Here is a 19,739-nt window from a genome sequence, read left to right as displayed (position 1 = left end):
AGACTGAAATAGAGTGCCTATCTGGAACTTTTCGTTTTCAACCGTGTGCCCTAATGACGGTGAATTTGCTTGAAGTCTAGCCGTTAAGAGCATTGAGCCAGTAACCGAAAGGTTGCTAGTTCAAATCCCCTAATCGGCAAGGTGGAAAAATTTGCTGTTCTGCGCTTGAGCAAGGCAGTTAACAACTGCTCCTTAGGTGCCAATGAAGTCGATTAAAGCAGCCCCTGCACTTCTCTCATTCAGAGGGTTTAAATAGGGAAGACATTTCGGTTGAATGCATTCAGTTGTGCAACTGACTAGGTATTCCCCTTTCCCCAGTATAATTTCAAGGTGTCCCGGTGTCTGTAAGATACAGTAAAGGCCATTATTATAATAATAACAAGTTACTCATCTCGTTGGCACAAAGCTCTACACTTATGGAAATGGTAGGAGAAGCAAGACGCTTTTTATGTCTTGTAGCAGGAACCCAGTTATCTACTTTCTCTGTGTAGTGTCAGCCTCTCCTTATGGCCATAACAGCCCTGCAACCAGCCCTACTGTGCCTTTAGGAACAGTTGCACAGCCATTCTCTAGTGGAGGAGAAAGTCAGAGCTGGCCTAAGGAAAGAGGTCTAGATAGCTAGCTAGTGGTTGGAATAAAGAGGCTCACAAGGGCAGAATGAGATCTGGGGCAGAGGAAAGGGAAAATAAGCCATGTTTTAGCCCTCCTTGTACAATCAGGCCCAGGGGCATTTTACCGACCTCATCCCTATGGGGGAGAACTCTTACAGTTTTGGAAAGGTTTGTGGTTGGTGCGGAGAGTTTTTTTTTATGAAAAAAAATCACCAAATACTGTATATGATAGGGGATAGTCCCAACGTTTTAGCAGCCTTGTATGTACTCTGACACTAATGTTTTTACAGTCTATCACATTTATTCAGATAATTACCATAGATGTCATTGGTGTACAGATCACATAGCCTAATGGACTCTGAGCCTTATGTCTCCCCTGACAAAATGGATACATCCTTGGAGTTCTATAGACAAGTATCACAGGTAATCTTTTTGTGTATCACACATTTGCTTGACATACAAGGGCGACAGGTATAACTAATTCATCCAGCCTCCCTTCAGAAAGCATTCGTACTCCCTTCAGAAAGCATTCGTACTGACTTATTCCACATTTTGTTAAGTTAATGGCTGAATTCAAAATTGATTAAATATATTTGTTTTTCTCACCCATCTACACACAATACCCCATAATGACAAAGTGAAAACATGTTTTTAAAAATGTGTGCAAATTTACTGAAAATTAAATACAGAAATATCAAATGTACATAAGTATTCACACCCCTAAGTCAATATTTTGTAGAAGCACCTTTGGCAGCAATTACAGCTGTGAGTCTTTCTGGGTAAGTTTCTAAGAGCTTTCCACACCTGGATTGTCAAATCCAATCAAACTTTATTTGTCACATGCTCCGAATACAACCTTACCGTGAAATGCTAACTTACAAGCCCTTATACAACAGTGCAGTTCAAGAAGAGTTAAGAAAACATTTACCAACTAAAATAAAATAAAAAAACACAATAACATAACAATAACGAGGCTATATACAGGGGTAACGGTACCGAGTCATTGTGCGTGGTTACAGATTAGTTGAAGTAATTTGTACATGAAGGTAGGGGTGAAGGGACTATGCATAGATAATAAACAGCGAGTAGCAGCACCCCCCTGGGGGGGGGGGGGGGGTCAATGTAATAGTCCGGTGGCCATTTGATTAAGGCTTATGGCTTGGGGGCAGAAGCTGTTAAGGATCCTTTAGGTCCTAGATTGTCGTGCGGTAGCAGAGAAAACAGTCTATGACTTGGGTGACTGGTGTCTATGATAATTTTATGGGCTTTCCTCTGACACCGCCTATTATATAGATCCTGGATTGCAGGACGCTTGGCCCCAGTGATGTACTGGGCCGTACGCACTACCCTCTGTAGCACCTTACGGTCAGATGCCAAGCAGTTGTCATACCAGGCGGTAATGCAACCGGACAGGATGCTCTTGATGGTGCAGCTGTAGAACTTTGAGGATCTGGGGACCCATGCCAAATCTTTTCAATCTCCTGAGGGGGAAAAGGTTTTGTCGTGCCCTCTTCATGACTGTCTTGGTGTGTTTGAACCATGATAGTTCGTTGGTGATGTGGACACCGAGGAACTTGAAACTCTCGACCCACTCCACTACAGCCCCGTTGATGTTAATCCTTGGGGTTCTGTACACGAGTATTGTGCAACATTTGCCCAATATTCTTTTCAAAATTCTTCAAGCTGTGTCAAATTGGTTGTTGGTCATTGCGAGACAAACATTTTCAAGTCTTGCCATAGATTTTCAAGTACATTTAAGTTAAAACGGCCACTCAGGAACATCCACTGTCTTCTTGGTAAGCAACATCAGTGTACTGTAGAGAAGGCCATGTGTTTTAGGTTATTGTCCTGCTGAAAGGTGAATTCATCTCCCAGTATCTGATGGGAAGCAGACTGATCCAGGTTTTCCTCTACGATTTTGCATGTGCTTAGCTCCATTACATTAATCGTTTTATCCTGAAATACTCCCTTAACGATTACAATCATACCCATAACATGATGCCACCACTATGCTTGAAAATATGGAGAGTGGAACTCAGTAATGTATTTTTACCCAAATATAACTCTTTATATTCAGGACATAAAGTGAATTGCTTTGCAACATTTTTTGCAGTATTACTTTAATGACTTGTTGCAAACAGGATGCATGTTTTGGAATATAACATGTTTTTTACAGGCTTCCTTCTTTTCACTCTGTCATTTAGGATAGTATTGTGGAGTAACTACAATGTTGTTGATACATCCTCAGTTCTCTCCTGAAACTGTTTTAAAGTCACCATTGGCCTCTTGGTGAAATCCCATGAGGTCATCGGAGATATGAAGGAGGCCTGTATCTGGGTGTGTTGATACCCCATCCAAAATGTAATCATTAACTTCACCATGCTCAATGGGATACTCAATGTCTTCTTTTTTTTATCCATCTACCAATAGGTACCATTCTTCACGAGGCTTTGGAAAGCCTCCATGGTCTTTATAGTTGAATCTGTGTTGGAAATGCACTGCTCGACTGAGTTACCTTACATATAATTGATGTGTGGGGCACAAAGTAGAGATAGTCATTCAAAATCATGTTAAAATCTATTATTGCACACAGTCAGTCCATGCAACTTATTATGTGACTTGTTAAGCACATTTCTACTCCTGAACTTATATACATTTGCCATAAGAAAGGGGCTGCATGCATATTCACTCAAGACAGTTCAGCTTTTCATTTAATGAATAGGTAAAATTTCAAAAAACATAATTCCACTTTGACATTATGGGGTATTGTGTGTAGGCCAGCGGCAAAACAATCTTTATCCATTTAATCCTTTTAAAAATGCAGGCTGTAACACAACAAAATGTGGAGAAAGTCAAGGAGTGTGAATACTTTCTGAAGGCACTGTAGTGGGCAGAAAATTCATTAAAGACTTTGTTCCTACTGTGGCAAATCTCTTCAAGATTAGGAGTATTTGTCACAAATTAAGTGGGAAACTGTCACCAAAATAAACCCAGAATGAGAGTTCTTTCGAACAGGACAGTACCCGTGTGTTTGTTTCTCCGTCCTGGTCCACCCACGCCACAGGCAAGGTCAGGGATAGCAGGGTTCGGTACATGAATCGGGTTCTCAGTCAGTCGGCCATTTTGTGATCTGTAGTTCTGACCGGGGTGGCCATTTTAGTGATAGGGCAGAGCCTGTTTATTAGTTCTGCTCTCACATATATGTGCCATTTATCACTCAACCCCCTTCTTTGCCACACATCTCCCCCCTAGATCCGAACCCCTAGGTCAGGCTACCGCAGCGAAATATGCGGGCATGTGGGATAACCCATCCATATTTCCCATTTCCTTCCCTGCTCTGTGGTTTAAGTCAAAGTGAAACGGTTGGAGACTCAAAAACCACCGCATCACGCGAACGTTCTTCTCTTTAGCCCTATGCATCCAGGTGAGTGGGGCATGGTCACTGATGAGGGTGAAGTGGCACCCAAGCAGGTAGTATTTCAGGCTTTCTAGAGCCCACTTTACTGCCAGCTCCTCTTTCTCAACAACTGAGTAGTTGGTCTCCCGTGGTTCCAGCTTCCTGCTTAACAGGATAGGGTGTTCCACCCCTTCTACCTCTTGGGATAGCAGTGCTCCCAAACCGACCTCTGAGGCATCCGTCTGAACCACAAACTCTCTCTCGAAGTCTGGTACCACCAGCACTGGATTACGGCAGAGAGCCTCCTGTAATGTCCTAAATGCTTTGGTTAGAAAAAAAAGCAGGTTCGAGCCTTCCTAGGGCTGACCGGTTACTACCGGAAGATCATCCCAAATTGGGCCCATTTGGGATGAAAGGGCCCATTTGACCATGTTTGGCCTTCTGGCTCTAGTCATGCCGGTGAGTGGGGCGGCCACTGTGGCATAACTTGGTATGATCTTCCAGTAGTAACCGGTCAGCCCTAGGAAGGCTCGAACCTGCTTCTTATTTACTGGTTTCGGCCATTCTCTAATTGCCTCCACCTTCTTACGTTGGGGTTTGATTAACCCTCTTGCCACGGTGTATCTCAGATACTCTGTTTCCCCTAACCCCATGTAACACTTGGCAGGGTTAGCCATGCGCCCTGCCTTTCTAAGGGCGTCTAACACTGCCTGTACCCAGGGTAAGTGGGATTCCCAATCTGGGCTGTAGATCCCCACGTCATCTAAATAAGCTGTGGCGTACGCTTGGTGCAGTTTTAGGACCTTGTCCATTAGCCGCTGAAAGGTGGCTGGGGCCCCGTGTAAGCCGAATGGCATGACGGTGTATTGAAACGAACCGTCAGGGGTTGCAAAGGCTGTCTTTTCTTTGGCTCTGGGGGGTTCAGAGGAATTTGCCAGTACCCTTTGGTTAGTTCCAGGATCCTAATGTACCGAGCTTTACCAATTTTCTCCAGTAGTTCATCTACTCGGGGCATGGGGTAGGCATCAAACTTGGATATTTCATTCCCTCACGAAAGTCGTTACAGAACTGCAAAGACCCATCGGGCTTGGAGACCATCACAATTGGGCTAGACCACTCACTATGTGACTCTTTGATCAGTCCAGCTGCAAACATTTTCTCAGTCTCTGCTCTAATCGCAGCCTGTCGAGCCTCAGTTACCCGATATGGCCTCATGCTCACTTTTCTCCCTGGTAGGGAAACGATATCATGGGCCGCAACATAGGTTCGGCCGGGTACCTCTGAAAACACATCTCTGTTTTTCTGGATCCGGGTCTTTACTTCCTGTACTTGTGCTGGGGACAGAGTAGGTGAAATATTTACTTTGGCTGTCTCCTGAGTGTGTGTGAAGTACGTGACCATTAGTGTTTCTCTCTCTCTCCATGCTTTTAACAGGTTTATGTGATAGATCTGTTCCTGGGGCTGTCGACCTGGCTGTCGGATCTGATAATTAACTTCTCCTATTCTCTCCAGTACGTCATATGGTCCTTTCCATGTGGCTAGTAGTTTGCACTCTACCGTGGGGATCAGCACTAACACCTTATCTCCCGGTTGAAATTCCCTCAGGGTAGCCTGTCGGTTATAAGTGTGCCGCTGGTGCTCTTGTGCTTGTCTCATGTGCTCTCTGACGATGGGCATGACTGTGGCTATCCTGTCTTGCATAGCCGTGACGTGCTCTATGACACAAGCATACGGGGTGGATTGGTGCTCCCAGGTTTCCCGAGCAATGTCTAAGATTCCCCGGGGGTGCCTCCCATATACCAGCTCAAAGGGGGAAAACCCCAGCGAGGCTTGAGGAACCTCTCTAATGGCAAACATCAGATACGGCAACATGCAATCCCAGTTTTTCCCATCCTTATCGATTACCTTCCTAAGCATTGACTTCAGGGTACGGTTGAATCTCTCATCCTCTGTATGAGGATGATAAACCGATGTCCTCAACTGTTTCACATGCCACAATTTACAAAGCTCCACCATGGTGAACAGGAGCACTAATTCATTGGCAATATTTTTGGAAGCCATCGTCCAAAGGGGAATGGCTTCTGGGTAGCAAGTGGCATAATCTAGAATGACCAGAATGTATTGGTGCGGATTTGGGAAGTGGGCCCACTATATCCATTGCTATCCTCTCAAATGGCGTTTAGACGAATAGGTAGTGGCACTAACGGGCTTCTAACAGCTGGTCTGGGAGCTGTTAACTGGCACTCCGGGCACTCTCCACAATGCCGAGTTACTTCAGCCTGAATTCCTGGCCAGTAAAACCTCCTTACAATCCGGTCTCGGGTTTTAATCGAGACCAAGGTGTCCACCCAGAATGTGCCCATGAGCTAGATCCAGTCCTGTCCTCCGGTACCGGCTGGGGACCAACTGTTCCACCACATCAAACCCTTTCTTTGAGACTCTGTACACCAAACCCTTTTTCATGATGAAATGGGGGAAACCATTAGGCATTATCCCATCATTTAGGGGAGTACCATCTATGACCTGCATATCTGTTCTGGCTTGCTGCAGGGTTGGATCCTGGTTTTGGGCCGTCCCGAAATTAGTCAGGGACCCTGCCAGGTCTGCTGGTTTTAGATAGTCGTCCTCTGGATTCAGATTGATCACCAGCCCCACTAGTACCGGGCTGCTCGTTATCAACGAGGTCTGCCACTTCTTCCTCCCCTACTAGCACCTGTGATGTTGGCCCCTGGGAGACCCCTTTTCTTGGGTTGGGTTGAAGGCTACATGCTACTTCCTGCTTGGTCAGGGTTGGTGGCTTCTCAAATATGCCGTTCTTCTGGCCTAACTTCGCAAAGTTCGGAAAGTATCTACCCAGTATTACATCATATGGCATCTTAGGGACCACGCCAACCTCACAATCCAGCAGACCGTCCTCGGTTTGTATGCTTACTAAGGCTGTGGGGTACAGACGGGTATCCCCATGAATGCACGTAACACTGATATCCTGACTTGTATCCAGTTTATGAGTCAGCACTAGGTTTGCGACGACCAAGGTTAGCATACTGCCGGAATCCCTTCAACCTTTCACTAATGTTTGTTTTTTTGATCTTTCAAGTACAGTGGTTACCAAAGGACATGCATACCATATATCAGCTTCTTCTTTTTCACCGTGGTCACATTACATTGGCTCTTCTTTAATTAGGAAAGTAGGCTGCAATATGTCCCGTTCGATTACAATTGTAACAGATAATAGGGGGGGGGGGGTGCGACCCCCTCGATCCCCGGTCCCGGCTTTTTCCGTAGTGTCTTGTCCCCATTGTGATTCTTTCCTCATGGCCCCACACTGCTTTCTTCCCCCTCCAAATGTTGGGACAGTCTTACTCTGTTCGCTGGTTCGCCCAGGCCTGGGGAATGAGGATCTTTCCTCCTGTGCCTGCTCAGCTGTTCCTGCCATACAATACCCTTCAACCAGGCCCACGATATGGTCAGTGGAAAGTACCTCGTTCTGGCCAACCCATCGTCGAACTTCTTGGGGTAGACCTCGGTGAAACTGGTCGAGTACGATGGCCTCGACGATCTCAGCGGATGAATGGGTCTCCGGTAGCAACCATTTCCGTGCCAGGTGAATCAAGTTGAACATCTGTGTTCGGGGGTTTGTTCAGGTCGGTAGGACCACTGGTGGAAGCGGTGTGCCCTCACGGTATCGGTCACTTCGGCTCCCTTTAGTTTATCGTAATCCTGTGCATCTTTCAACTCCAGGTCGAAATACGCTTTTTGAGCGTCCCCTGCCAGGTATGGTGCCAGAAGCCCTGCCCATTCTTCTTTCGGCCACCTCTCCCTCTCTTCCGTCCTTTTGAAGGTGGTGAGATATGCTTCCACATCATCCTGCTTTGTCATTTCTTGAGGAAAATGATTGGCCCGCCTCTGGGTATTTGCAGCTGGTAACTGAGCCCCAATTTGGTCCGCTAGCTCCTTTAGGCCTTCTCTTAACTCCCGGGTGTTTCTCTCTTGCTCTTCTCTGAGCAGCCGGTTGGTGCGGTGCTGGACCTGTAACGTGTCCTGATACATTCGCATTGCATCCTGATGAGCTATTTGTTGAGCTCTAGTTGCCTCTTGTTGCGCAGCCGCCGCTTGTAACAGGGCCTGTATGGCTCCCTCCATACTCATTTTCCAGAGAAAACTGTCATATCCAAACAAAGCCACAAAAAAAACTGACTCCCCTTTGGACTGCTAACTGAAGAAAAAAAATCTACCTTACCAGCGGTATGGTTAGTCCATTTGCCCGCATTCTCCACCAGGTGTGGCAAATCTCTTCAAGATTAGGAGCGTTTGTCACAAATTAAGTGGGAAACTGTCACCAAAATCACCCCAGAATGAGAGTTCTTTCGAACAGGACCTGTGTGTTTGTTTCTCCATCCTGGTCCACCCAGGCCGCAGGCAAGGTCAAGGATAGCAGGGTTCGGTACACGAATCGGGTTCTCGGTAGGTCCGGGTCCTAACGCCAACAGGCACATCCAAACAGTCCAGCTCATACACGTTAAATCCAGACGATATATACCGTCTCTTTCTCTATGGTTCACAGATCCTTCCAGCCCTTTCTCTCCCTCTTCCTGGTTTGTCTTGACCCTTTATCTGTGGGTCGGCCCCATCTTCTGAGGGTTCCCCTTGCTTCTGGGAAGTGTAGTTTTGGCAGTCGGCCATTTTGTGATCTGTAGTTCTGACCGGGGTGGCCATTTTAGTGATAGGGCAGAGCCCGTTTATTAGTTCTGCTCTCACATATGTGCCATTTATCACTCGACCCCCTTCTTTGCTACACTACCAACACAGAGAGATGAAGAAGCAATATAGAACTTCAATTCATCATGTGAAATACAGGAGTAGGCCTATATTTTTCATCCTAATAACATGGCTGCGGGGGAAAAATATATTTATTTAACTGACACCCTGGACAGATAGGATCATCTTAGTCTGGGAATTTCTATTAGCCAAACATTAAATTTTTTCCACATTAATCCATACACCTACCGGCTGGCTGAGAGTGGGGAAATTGGCACTTAGAGGAGAAATGGAAGTCTATTGTTGTGTTGGGAGCAGCCAAGAGATTGTTAATTAAATTGTCACCTGGAAGTTGATATGCAATCTCCAGCTTTGTTATCTAAACCCAAATAATTGTCCTGCCCTTTGCTGATCATAGGCTGTTTAAAAGTAATGCTTCACGACAAGTAAAATGCGGTGATGCAGCAGCAACCATTTTTAACGTTAGAGGGATCACATAGACAAAAAATGACTAACCACCGGCACTGATGTGTTGTACCTTGACATTTAAAATGATCTGGGCTATCCTATTTGTCAATTTAGTTCCATCAGTTTCTAAACCTGGTCTTCTTACTTAACCTGTCGGACACCATATTATTTCCCGTTTTTCAAGCAGGATGTTAAAAGGCTGATTTAAAAAGTAGCTAAATTTGATTATAGTCAATTTGAAAGCTATTTGGGGAGTTAAAACACAATTTGGCTGAATGTTCAAATTCATTTTCATAGGGTTCTCATCAAGGCCCTTTATCTTTTCTTTCCCTCTCTCTCTCTCACTGCCTACAGTATGTGCTAGAGAAAAGAGACATGTACTGTGTAATGTTCATCAATGTGTCGAGGCGTAATTAATCAAAGCCCAACTGGGTGTCTGGGAGATAGCAGATGGAGTGAGACGCAGAGCTAAAATGGCTTGCCTTGCCTTTTGGATTCATGCTTCAAGAGAGCTTGGTCTCTTTCATTACTCAGTCACAAAAAGAGGCCTTCACCGAAAAGTACACCTTGCCAAGTCAATTTACTAGCAAGACTAGCTTACTGTTGCAGCGCTATGATAACTATAAATACATTACTTTTAGTCAGCACGATGCGACATCGAACAACGGCAGAGGGGGAGAGCCTGTCGTGCCATCAGAAGTCAATTTCTATACCCTTTTCATGTCCATTTGAGTCCCTGTGGCTGTGTGATAGAGAGTGGGAGGGAGGAAGGGGGGAGAAACATTGCTCATATTGATGGGCTCAGGTAGTTCCATCTGTGTTTTTGATGTGAAGGGCCCATCTTGAGCAGACAGGGGTCAAAAGCCGTCAGATGTTTCTCTCTCCCTCCGAGTATTGTAGCTGTCTGACGGGAACAGTGGAACTGCCTTTGATATGGTTGTGTCCCCCCCAAACAAACATGATGAAAGCCTGATCTCTAATCTCTCCCTGCTTGCTGTCCTTTTCTCTGAAGGCAAGGAGAGGAAAGATCACAGGAGTCTGCCTCATCACTAAACAACATGGATCTTCAGAGAAATCCCCCTGCTTCTTGTTTGGACCTGGACACTACACAAATTGTTGGGTTCAGGTCTTTGGAGTTGCATTTAGAGCGTAAGGTCAACATGCTACAGTAAAGCCTACAAGACTTCAGAGACTCGGGGAGATCCATAAAAGGTCACCGTTTTGGTCAATGAAAATATTCATGTTGAATTACCTTTCCGGGCTATTCGGATGCAGTTTATTCTGGTTTCCTGGGAAAAAAAAGAGAGAATACAGAGATCAGAGGTGGGAACATTGCCAATGCTTTGCATCCTGTAGAATGCAGATAGTAACGCTGCACCTAGCATTAAATATTATTTTGGCTGAACCATAATGAAAATTGTATTTTGAAAATAAAATCACAAATAAAAGGATTTTCAACGGATGAAAATAAGACAAACATTCACTGTAGGATTTTCTTAGATCTTTAGGGACCAGCACATTGGATTGAAAGACACTCAAAATAGAGCCCCATGAGTGGAATGCTGAGGAGGCAGTCAATCAGCTAAAATGATAGTCACTTATAAAGATATGACACCAGTGAATGTCAAACAATATGAAAGCCAAGAGCTGAGGTGAAGTGTTTAAAGAGAGAAAGGAAGATTTGATGAAAGGGAAATTAACTGAATTGTGAAGATGGCCCTGGACCAATATGCCGCTATAAAAAAATGAATTAATTTCCTTCAAATTTCAGCTGATGACATCTTGATGTTATGAAAAGGATCTTTGTCAAACAACACTAATGAGAATTAAGACCCTAATCCAATTCCGTCTTACCACCTCGACGAAGAGATGCATTATCAAATTACGATTTACAGATGCTAATGCAGGCCTTATGGGACAATTATGCAAATCTGCCCATCCGGAAGGGAGCAAGAGTCCTCCTCTCAAACTGCGGCTAAATTGCCTTTTTTAATTGAAAATCCATTTCAAGCTGACTTCTCCCTAAACCCACTCAAACCTATGGTGATGTTTTCTTCCTAAAAAAACCAGACACGTAGCGAGGCATATTGAAGACACACACACAAGCGATCCACAAACAAACTGACTAAAACGTTCACAAACATTCAGCTCTATTTTTTGAGCATCAGTAAGCGCTATGGAAATGTAATTGCAGGATGCTTTGGACATTTAAATACAATGGGCTCTTAGAAGACTATCAAGACAGACAAAAACACTGACCATAAAAATACAGGGGTAATTCCACACTGCATCAAGGCAATCATTTGCAGGAATCTATGCAGGAATCCCATGCTGATTTAACACTTGTGCTTAATACGAGCAAAACAAAATACATTTTTTACGCTTACGTTTTTAAACTCTCGTAAGAACATTTCAGATGAACTCCATGTTCGCTCATTAGATGGTTCTCCAATCGAACGTGTCCCACATATAAATACTTTGGCTGGTGTGATAGTGACTGAGCCCTGATTGTTGAGTCACTGTCGCAGGACTTAAACCCGGATCCTTCCACTCAATCAAAGTCACGAAAGAGACCATGCCCAGCCTGGCTTTCCAAAAATCAAATCTGTCATTCCGGGTGACGGGGAATAAGACCGAGCAGACTTGGTTTACTACATTTGACAGAAACATTTGTAACGCAGGAAGTAGAGGTGATATATTGCAGCTCAAACCATCCATACTGGCACGTCGTTGGTCTGTATGTGGAAGGCAGGAGAGTGGAGTTTAATCGGTGATCTGGAGAGCAGAAACAGATAGCCCACATAGGGGACACTGATGCCCTGCCGCCCACACAAACTGTGCCAGTCATGCCAGAGGGGTTGGCAGCCCTGGCAGACACCGTTACTACAGTACACGCAGGTTAGCCTGTGTGAGTGTGCCATTAGGAGACGCAGTGGGTGTTGTGATTGAAATGGTTCCCATGCTGTGGTTTTCAAAGAGCCAATCAGAATGCACCATCTTTCAAGTGCCTCTTTACATGCATCAATCAAAGCAATTGCACACAGGCTTGACAGCAAACCTCCAGCTCATTAGCATGAGTAAATGCCAAATATTGTTAGTCTCCTTCACTTTTTAAACGTCTCTGCCAATGTTAATGAGGGCCACTTACAGCAGCAATGTTGGTCCTTAACAAAAGCTTATTTAGACCAAAATAAAACAGGTGTGATGCTGAGATGTAATTAACCAAACACAGAAAATGAAGGAACAAATTAGGAATAAATTAGGAATATAAGCACAGTACACCGTGTAAGACCTAAGCAAGAATACTGAACTCTACTCAAAAAAATACCAGATCATCAGAAATGCAGTGTATGCAGGGTGCTCAATGGAAGATTTAAATTAAAAAATATACTTATGCCTGGTGAGAAACACCATCAGTAGAGAGCTTTACCATGGTTCAACTGTCAAACCCATTTCTTGTCAGGCAGTGGAGCGGAGAACATGCAAGGGGGACTTCCTGAAGGTTAGGGCTCCCGAGTGGCGCAGCGGTGTAAGAGGTGCTAAAGGCGTCATTACAGACACTGGTTCAATTCTAGGCTGAATCACAACCGGCCATGATTGGGAGTCCCATAGGGCGGCGCACAATTGGCCAAGCGTTGTCCAGGTTTGGCCGGGGTAGGCCGTCATTGTAAATAAGAATTTGTTCTTAACTGAATTGCCTAGTTAAATAAAAAATAAAAGGTTAGTCATATTGTAGACTTGGGCCAAGGAATGAGGCAGGCCAAAAACCACCCAGGTAATAACCACCCAGGGGTGGCAGGTAACCTAGTGGTTAGAATGTTGGGCCAGTAACTGAAAGGTTGCTGCATTGAATTCTATGAGCTGACAAGGTAAAAATCTGTTGTTCTGCCCTGGAAAAAGGCAGTTAACCCATTGTTCCCCGTAGGCCGTCATTGTAAATAAGAATTTGTTTAAACTGACTTTCTTGGTAAAACTTTTTTTTTTAAACAACCTCGGCCTAAAATACAAGTCCAGAACATTTTAACAGCTCTCCCTGCTAATTTGAAACTATCTCAGATCATCTAAGTACTGCTGTAGTCAAGTGATAACCTTCAAATAAATGTCAACCAAATCACTATGAGGTTACTGTTCCTTATAGAACTACCATGCATTCTCAAACAAATCAGGTACCCCATGACATTGCTGGTAGCATAGCAAGCTAGGGGAATAGTCATAAAATGAACGAAGCTATCCAGCCGACAGTCCCTTCGAAAAGTATAGAGAACCCTTGACTTTTTCCACATTTTGTTAGGTTAAAATCCTTATTCTAAAATTGATTCAATAGTTGTTTTTTTCTCATCAAAATACACACAATACCTCATAATGAAATAGAAAAATCAAGTTACTTAAAAAATGTAAACAGAAATATTACATTTACATAAGTATTCAGACACTTTACTCAGCACTTTGTCGAAAAACCTTCGGCAACAATTACAGGCTCGAGTCTTCTTGGCTATGAAGCTAGAAGCGTGGCACACCTGTATTTGGGGAGTTTCTCCCATTCTTCTCTGTAGATCCGCTCAAGCTCTCTCAGGTTGGATGGGGAGTAGTGCTGCTAGGCTATTTTCAGGTCTCTCCAGAGATGTTCGATCAGGTTCAAGTCCAGGCTCTGGCTGGGCCACTCAAGGACATTCCGGGACTTGTCCCAGAAGCCACTCCTGCGTTGTGTTGGCTGTGTGCTTAGGTTCGGTGTCTTGTTTGAAGGTCAACCTCCGCCCCAGTCTGAGGTCCTGAGCACTCTGGAGCAGGTTTTCATCAAGGGTCTCAGTACTGTGCTTCGTTTATCTTTGCCTAGATCCTGACTAGTCTTCCAGTCGCTGCTGCTGAAAAACACCCCCACAGCATGATGCTGTCACCACCATGCTTCACCTTAGGGATGGTGCCAGGTTTCCTCCAGACGTGACGCTTGACATTCAAGCCAAAGAGTTCAATCTTGGTTTCATCAGACAAAATAATCTTGTTTCTCATGGTCTGAGAGTCTTTAGGTGCTATTTGGCAAACTCCAAGCGGGCTGTCATTTGCCTTTTACTGAGGAGTGGCTTCCGTCTGGCCACTACCATAAAGGCCTGATTGGTGAAGTGCTGCAGAGACGGTTGTCCTTCTGGAAGCTTCTCCCATCTACACAGAGGAACTCCAGAGCTCTGTCAGAGTTCCCATCGGGTTATTGGTCACCTCCCTGACCAAGGTCCTTCTCCAACGATTCCTCAGTTTGGCTAGGATGCCAGCTCCAAAATTCTTTCATTTAAGAATGATAGAGGCCACTGTCTTATTGGGGACCTAAAACGCTGCTGAAATGTTTTGGTACCTTTCCCCAGATTTGTTCCTCAACACAATCCTGTCTCTGAGCTCTACGGACAATTCCTTCGGCCTCATGGTTTGGTTTTTGCTCTGACATGCACTGTCAACTATGGGACCTTATATAGACAGGTGTATGCCTTTCAAAATCATGTCCAATCAACTGAATCTACCACAGGTGGACTCCAATCAAGTTGTAGAAACATCTCAAGGATGATAAAAGGAAACAGGATGCACCTGAGTTCAATTTAGAATCTCACAGCATAAAGTCTGAATACATATGTATCTGTTTTTTTATTTTAATATATATGCAAACATTTCTAAAAACCTGTTTTCATTTTGTCATTATGGGGTATTGTGTCTAGATTGCTAATCAATTTTAGAAGAAGGCTGTAACGTAACCAAATGTGTAAAAAGTCAAGGGGTCTGAATACTTTCCGAAGGCAATGTATATCCCATGAGTGACCCTGCCATAGACTTCTTCTGGCTTTACATTACACAGTGTAGCGGTATTGTTAGAGAGGGGTAAATATAACGATTTTGCTCGGGCGCCAGGCAGGTATTAACCCTGCCGAAAGGAAAAGAGTAGTATAGATGGAGTACCACTACCAGACACACACACATCAGCTGAATAGACTGCCTAGAGTGTAGCTGGTTTGCCAGATAGTCAGTGGAGAGAAAAGACACCCCATATAAAACACACACCACAGCACAGGGGTAACCCAACCAATAATACCTCATACTATAATGGCGGAGCAATTTAACGGCAACTTCATAGAAACCATTGACGAGAAAGAACCCAGTCATCAACATTAGAGGATTTGCAATAATAAATAGTAATAGTAGTAAATAGTACCACACCACATCAATACAGTTCAAATAACAATACACAATAAACTCGCAAGCAACCTCCCTTTAATAAAATGTCAACCCAAAAATGTCTGGCAGGGCAATAATAGTCCAGCGACATTGAGCGTCAAAGGGAAGCGCATTGAAAAATAAGAAAGTCTTCTGCAGTGGAAAGCACTGGAGCGATAGAAGGGAGAGAGAGAGGGGGGGGGGGGGTCTTAGCTGTTGACTTCAGGCTTGCAGTTGCACTGTTTGTCCGTCTGATGGTTTGTATGTCAAAGCTTGCTACTAATCCATGCGATCAATAACCGGTTCGGTCCCAAAAGATAACAACCATGGCCTAGAGCGGAAACACCAATGACCGAGTTAAACACTTTACAAACTAAGCATGCTGAAAATAAACAAGTATTCTGCAGCTTTGCGCACACACTTTCAAACTGCCCGCCAACCGAGAGCTCCCCATACAGAGCCGGAAGAGCTACCATTGTAGTCGGAAGTTTACATACAACTTAGCCAAATACTTTTAAACTCAGTTTTTCACAATTCGTGACATTTAAATCCTAGTAACAATCCTTGTCTTAGGACAGTCAGGATCACCAATTTATTTTAAGAATGTGTATTGTCTGAATAATAGTAGAGAGAATGATTTATTTCAGCTTTTATTTCTTTCATCACATTCCCAGTGGGTCAGAAGTTTACATACACTCAATTAGTATTTGGTAGCAGTGCCTTTAAATTGTGTAACTTGGGTCAAACGTTTCGGGAAGCCTTCCACAAGCTTCCCACAATAAGTTGGGTGAATTTTGGCCCGTCACTCCTGACAGAGCTCGTGTAACTGAGTTAGGTTTGTAGGCCTCCTTGCTCGCACACGCTTTTTCAGTTCTGCCCACACATTTTCCATAGGATTGAGGTCAGGGCTTTGTGATGGCCACTCCAAAACCTTGACTTTGTTATCCTTAAACCATTTTGTAACAACTTTGGAAGTATGCTTGGGGTCTTTGTCCATTTGGAAGACCCATTTGCGACCAAGCTTTAACTTCCTGACTGATGTCTTGAGATGTTGCTTCAATATATACACATAATTTTACTTCCTCATGATGCCATACAGCTCCAATTGACTCACAGTATGTCAATTAGCCTATCAGAAGCTTCTAAAGCCATGACATCATTTTCTGGAATTGTCCAAGCTGTTTAAAGGCACAGTATGTACACTTCTGACCCACTGGAATTGTGATACAGTGAATTATAAGTTAAATAATCTGTCTGTAAACACTTGTTGGAAAAATTACTTGTGTCATGCAAAGTAGATGTCCTAACCAACTTGCCAAAACTATAGTTTGTTATCAAGAAATGTGTGGAGTGGAAAAACAAGTTTTAGGGGGTGGGCTAGAGAGCGTGCTATGGAGTAAATGTGCTTTGTTAGAGCTCCTCTCAATGTTGAAATAAATTCATATTTATCTTAATCTCTCACAACCTATAACTTCAAACATTGTAAGGCAGTATGGCACCAAAAAAGGGGGCACTAAACAAGATCATTTGAAGGAGATAGACAACGAACCAATTTCAACACCGCCGACCAACGAGGAGTTAGCTGAAGATGCTAATGTTAGCTCCCAAGAGTTCCCCACAGAACCTACTCAAAGTGACCTACTGTCTGCTATAAACTCACTCGGCAAGAAGGTGGACACAAGGTTGGCTGATATCTCAAAGAGTATTGGGACTTTGACTGAAACTGTGAAGGTAACTAAGGGCAGGGTTAAACAGAGAAACAGTGTACAACGTTTAAAAAAATGACAACAAAACCCTGAAAGCCCGATTGGAAATGCTCGAGTCGCATTCAAGACGCCAGAACATCCGAATATTTGGGATCCAGGAGGAGACTGAGAAAGGAAAACCCACGGAATTGGTCTCGGGGATGATAGTGGCATTGCTGGGGAGTGAACACTTCAAAACGGCTACCTTGATCGACCGCGCACACAGATTACAGGCAACGAAGCCGGTCAAGGGCGCGCCACCAAGGCCATTCATCGCACGGCTGCACTATCCCGAGACCAGGGATCTCATCCTCAAGCTGGCTAGTCAAAAGTTTCCCCTGAACTACAACGGAGCCAGGATGTCTTTCCACCCAGATCTTACTTTGGAGGTGAGGAACCAACGGAAAGAGTATGATGAGTTGCTCAAGAAATGCAGGGCGGCCAACAGGTGACAATCGATGGACCAACACGTACGTTTGACAACCCAAAAGAGGCCGATCTGTTCTTGTCAAGCAAGCTCCCTGGCTGAGGATACAGAATGGCTGTGTCGACTGGCTAAATGGCCAAATACAGGCCAGGAATGCGTTTGAATTTCCTGCCTATGTCTTTTCGATCAGAAGATCAGAAATTGGGACTTATACATGGGTGAGATATTATGGCTTATATAGCATAGTTTATCCTATCATGTTTTAGCACCACTCACCCCCTAACGTGAGAGTTAAGTGTTATTTAATATTTGTTTATGTGCGGAGAATCTATAGATGACGAGTTAGTTCAAGCTGTATGTCTAGACACCTTAAGGTTTGTGTGTTAGTAAAGGAGTGCTTCGTTTGGGGGAAGTCACTCAGTAATGGGTCGGGAGGGGGGATGGGGTCTGTGTTTTATGTTCACGTTTATTAATACAGGTGGCATGACAAGCTCCCACACGGCGGGATGTTTTTCTTTTTGGTTTTGTATGACAGCAACAATTTGCTCTAAAATAAGAAATGCCACATAGTCACCGAGCACAGAGTAGACCTGGTGGAATAAAGATAGTCAGCTGGAAGTGTAATGGCTTAGGTCATGTCGTGAAACGAGCTAAGGTTTTTTCTCATCTTAAATCACTGGGCGCTGACATAGTGCTTCTTCAAGAAACTCATATTAAACGCTCCGCTCAGGCCAAGCTACGAGTCAACTGGATCGGTCAGATATACAAGTCTAATTTTGATGCAAAAGCAAGAGGGGTAGCAATCCTGATAAGGAAAAACATTCCTTTTGTTTACTCATCCTCGATTTCAGATCCTAATGGTCGGTTTATTATTGTGGCCGGTACACTGAAATTGAAACCAATAACCTTGGTCAATTTATATGGACCCAACTTCGATGATCCCATCATTTTTTCAAAGGGTATTTAAGGCCATACCAAATATCTCAGATTCAAGTTTTATTGCTGAAGGTGACTTTAAATGTACGTTAGATCCTCTTTTAGATAAACAGCTATCAAGGTCACTTCAACAATGAAATGCCAGTGTCTGTCTAAATACATTGATGACAAACCTTAACATTGTCAATATTTGGAGACTGACGCACCCAACAGACAGGGATTATTCTTTCTTTTCATCAGTTCATAAATCTTATTCCAGAATTGACAATTTTTTATTGGACTCCAAACTATTTTCAGCAGCTGTGTCGGTTACCTTTCACCCTGTTCTAATTACAACAAAGTTATTTTGAACTGGGTGACAAACCACATACATGATTAGGAAGACGGCTAAGGCATGTGCATCTAGAGCTACTCACAAAATAAAAAGCAAGAAGGGTAAAATAGTAACAGATCCGCAGGATATTAATAAATGCTTTGCGCAGTTTCACTCAGAGCTACAGTTGAAGTCGGAAATTTACATACACTTAGGTTGGAGTCATTAAAACTCGTTTTTCAACCACTCCACAAATGTCTTGTTAACAAACTATAGTTTTGGCAAGTCGATTAGCACATCTACTTTGTGCATGACACAAGTAATTTTTCCAACAATTGTTTACAGACAGATTATTTCACTTATAATTCACTGTATCACAATTCCAGTGGGTCAGAAGTTTACATACACTAAGTTGACTGTGCCTTTAAACAGCTTGGAAAAATCCAGAAAATTATGTCATGGCTTTAAGCTTCCGATAGGCTAATTGACAAAATTTGAGTAGAATGGAGGTGTACCTATGGATGTATTTCAAGGATTACCTTCAAACTCAGTGTCTACTTGCTTGACATCATGAGAAAATCATAAGAAATCAGCCAAGACCTCAGAAAAACAATTGTAGACCTCCAGTCTGGTTCATCCTTGGGAGCAATTTCCAAACGCCTGAAGGTACCACTTTCATCTGTACAAACAATAGTATGCAAGTATAAACACCATGGGACCACACAGCCATCATACCGTTCAGGAAGGAGATGCGTTCTGTCTCCTAGAGATGAACGTACTTTGGCGCGAACAGTGCAAATCAATCCCTGTCACGGCCGTTAAAAGAAGAGGACCAAGGTGCAGCGTGGTGAGTGTACATTTTCTTTTATTTAATAAAAATGACGCAGAACAA

At 43.7% G+C, this 19,739-nt stretch overlaps 1 protein-coding gene across 6 annotated transcripts in view; it reads right to left on the bottom strand.

Moving 5' to 3' along the window:
* ptprub (protein tyrosine phosphatase receptor type Ub) overlaps positions 1 to 19,739 on the bottom strand; it is a 361,889-nt gene that overhangs the window by 98,482 nt on the left and 243,668 nt on the right. For all 6 annotated transcript variants that reach the window (XM_055903563.1, XM_055903566.1, XM_055903567.1 and 3 more), the window contains exon 13: positions 10,487 to 10,523. In XM_055903563.1, coding sequence (XP_055759538.1) covers positions 10,487 to 10,523 — 37 coding nt within the window. The remainder of the gene's footprint in view (positions 1 to 10,486; positions 10,524 to 19,739) is intronic.

The sequence above is a fragment of the Salvelinus fontinalis genome, chromosome 38 (genome assembly GCF_029448725.1).
Source record: "Salvelinus fontinalis isolate EN_2023a chromosome 38, ASM2944872v1, whole genome shotgun sequence".
Lineage (NCBI taxonomy): Eukaryota > Metazoa > Chordata > Actinopteri > Salmoniformes > Salmonidae > Salvelinus > Salvelinus fontinalis.
The sequence above is the reverse complement of the archived record's forward strand: the minus strand, read 5'-3'. Positions and strand labels throughout refer to the sequence as shown.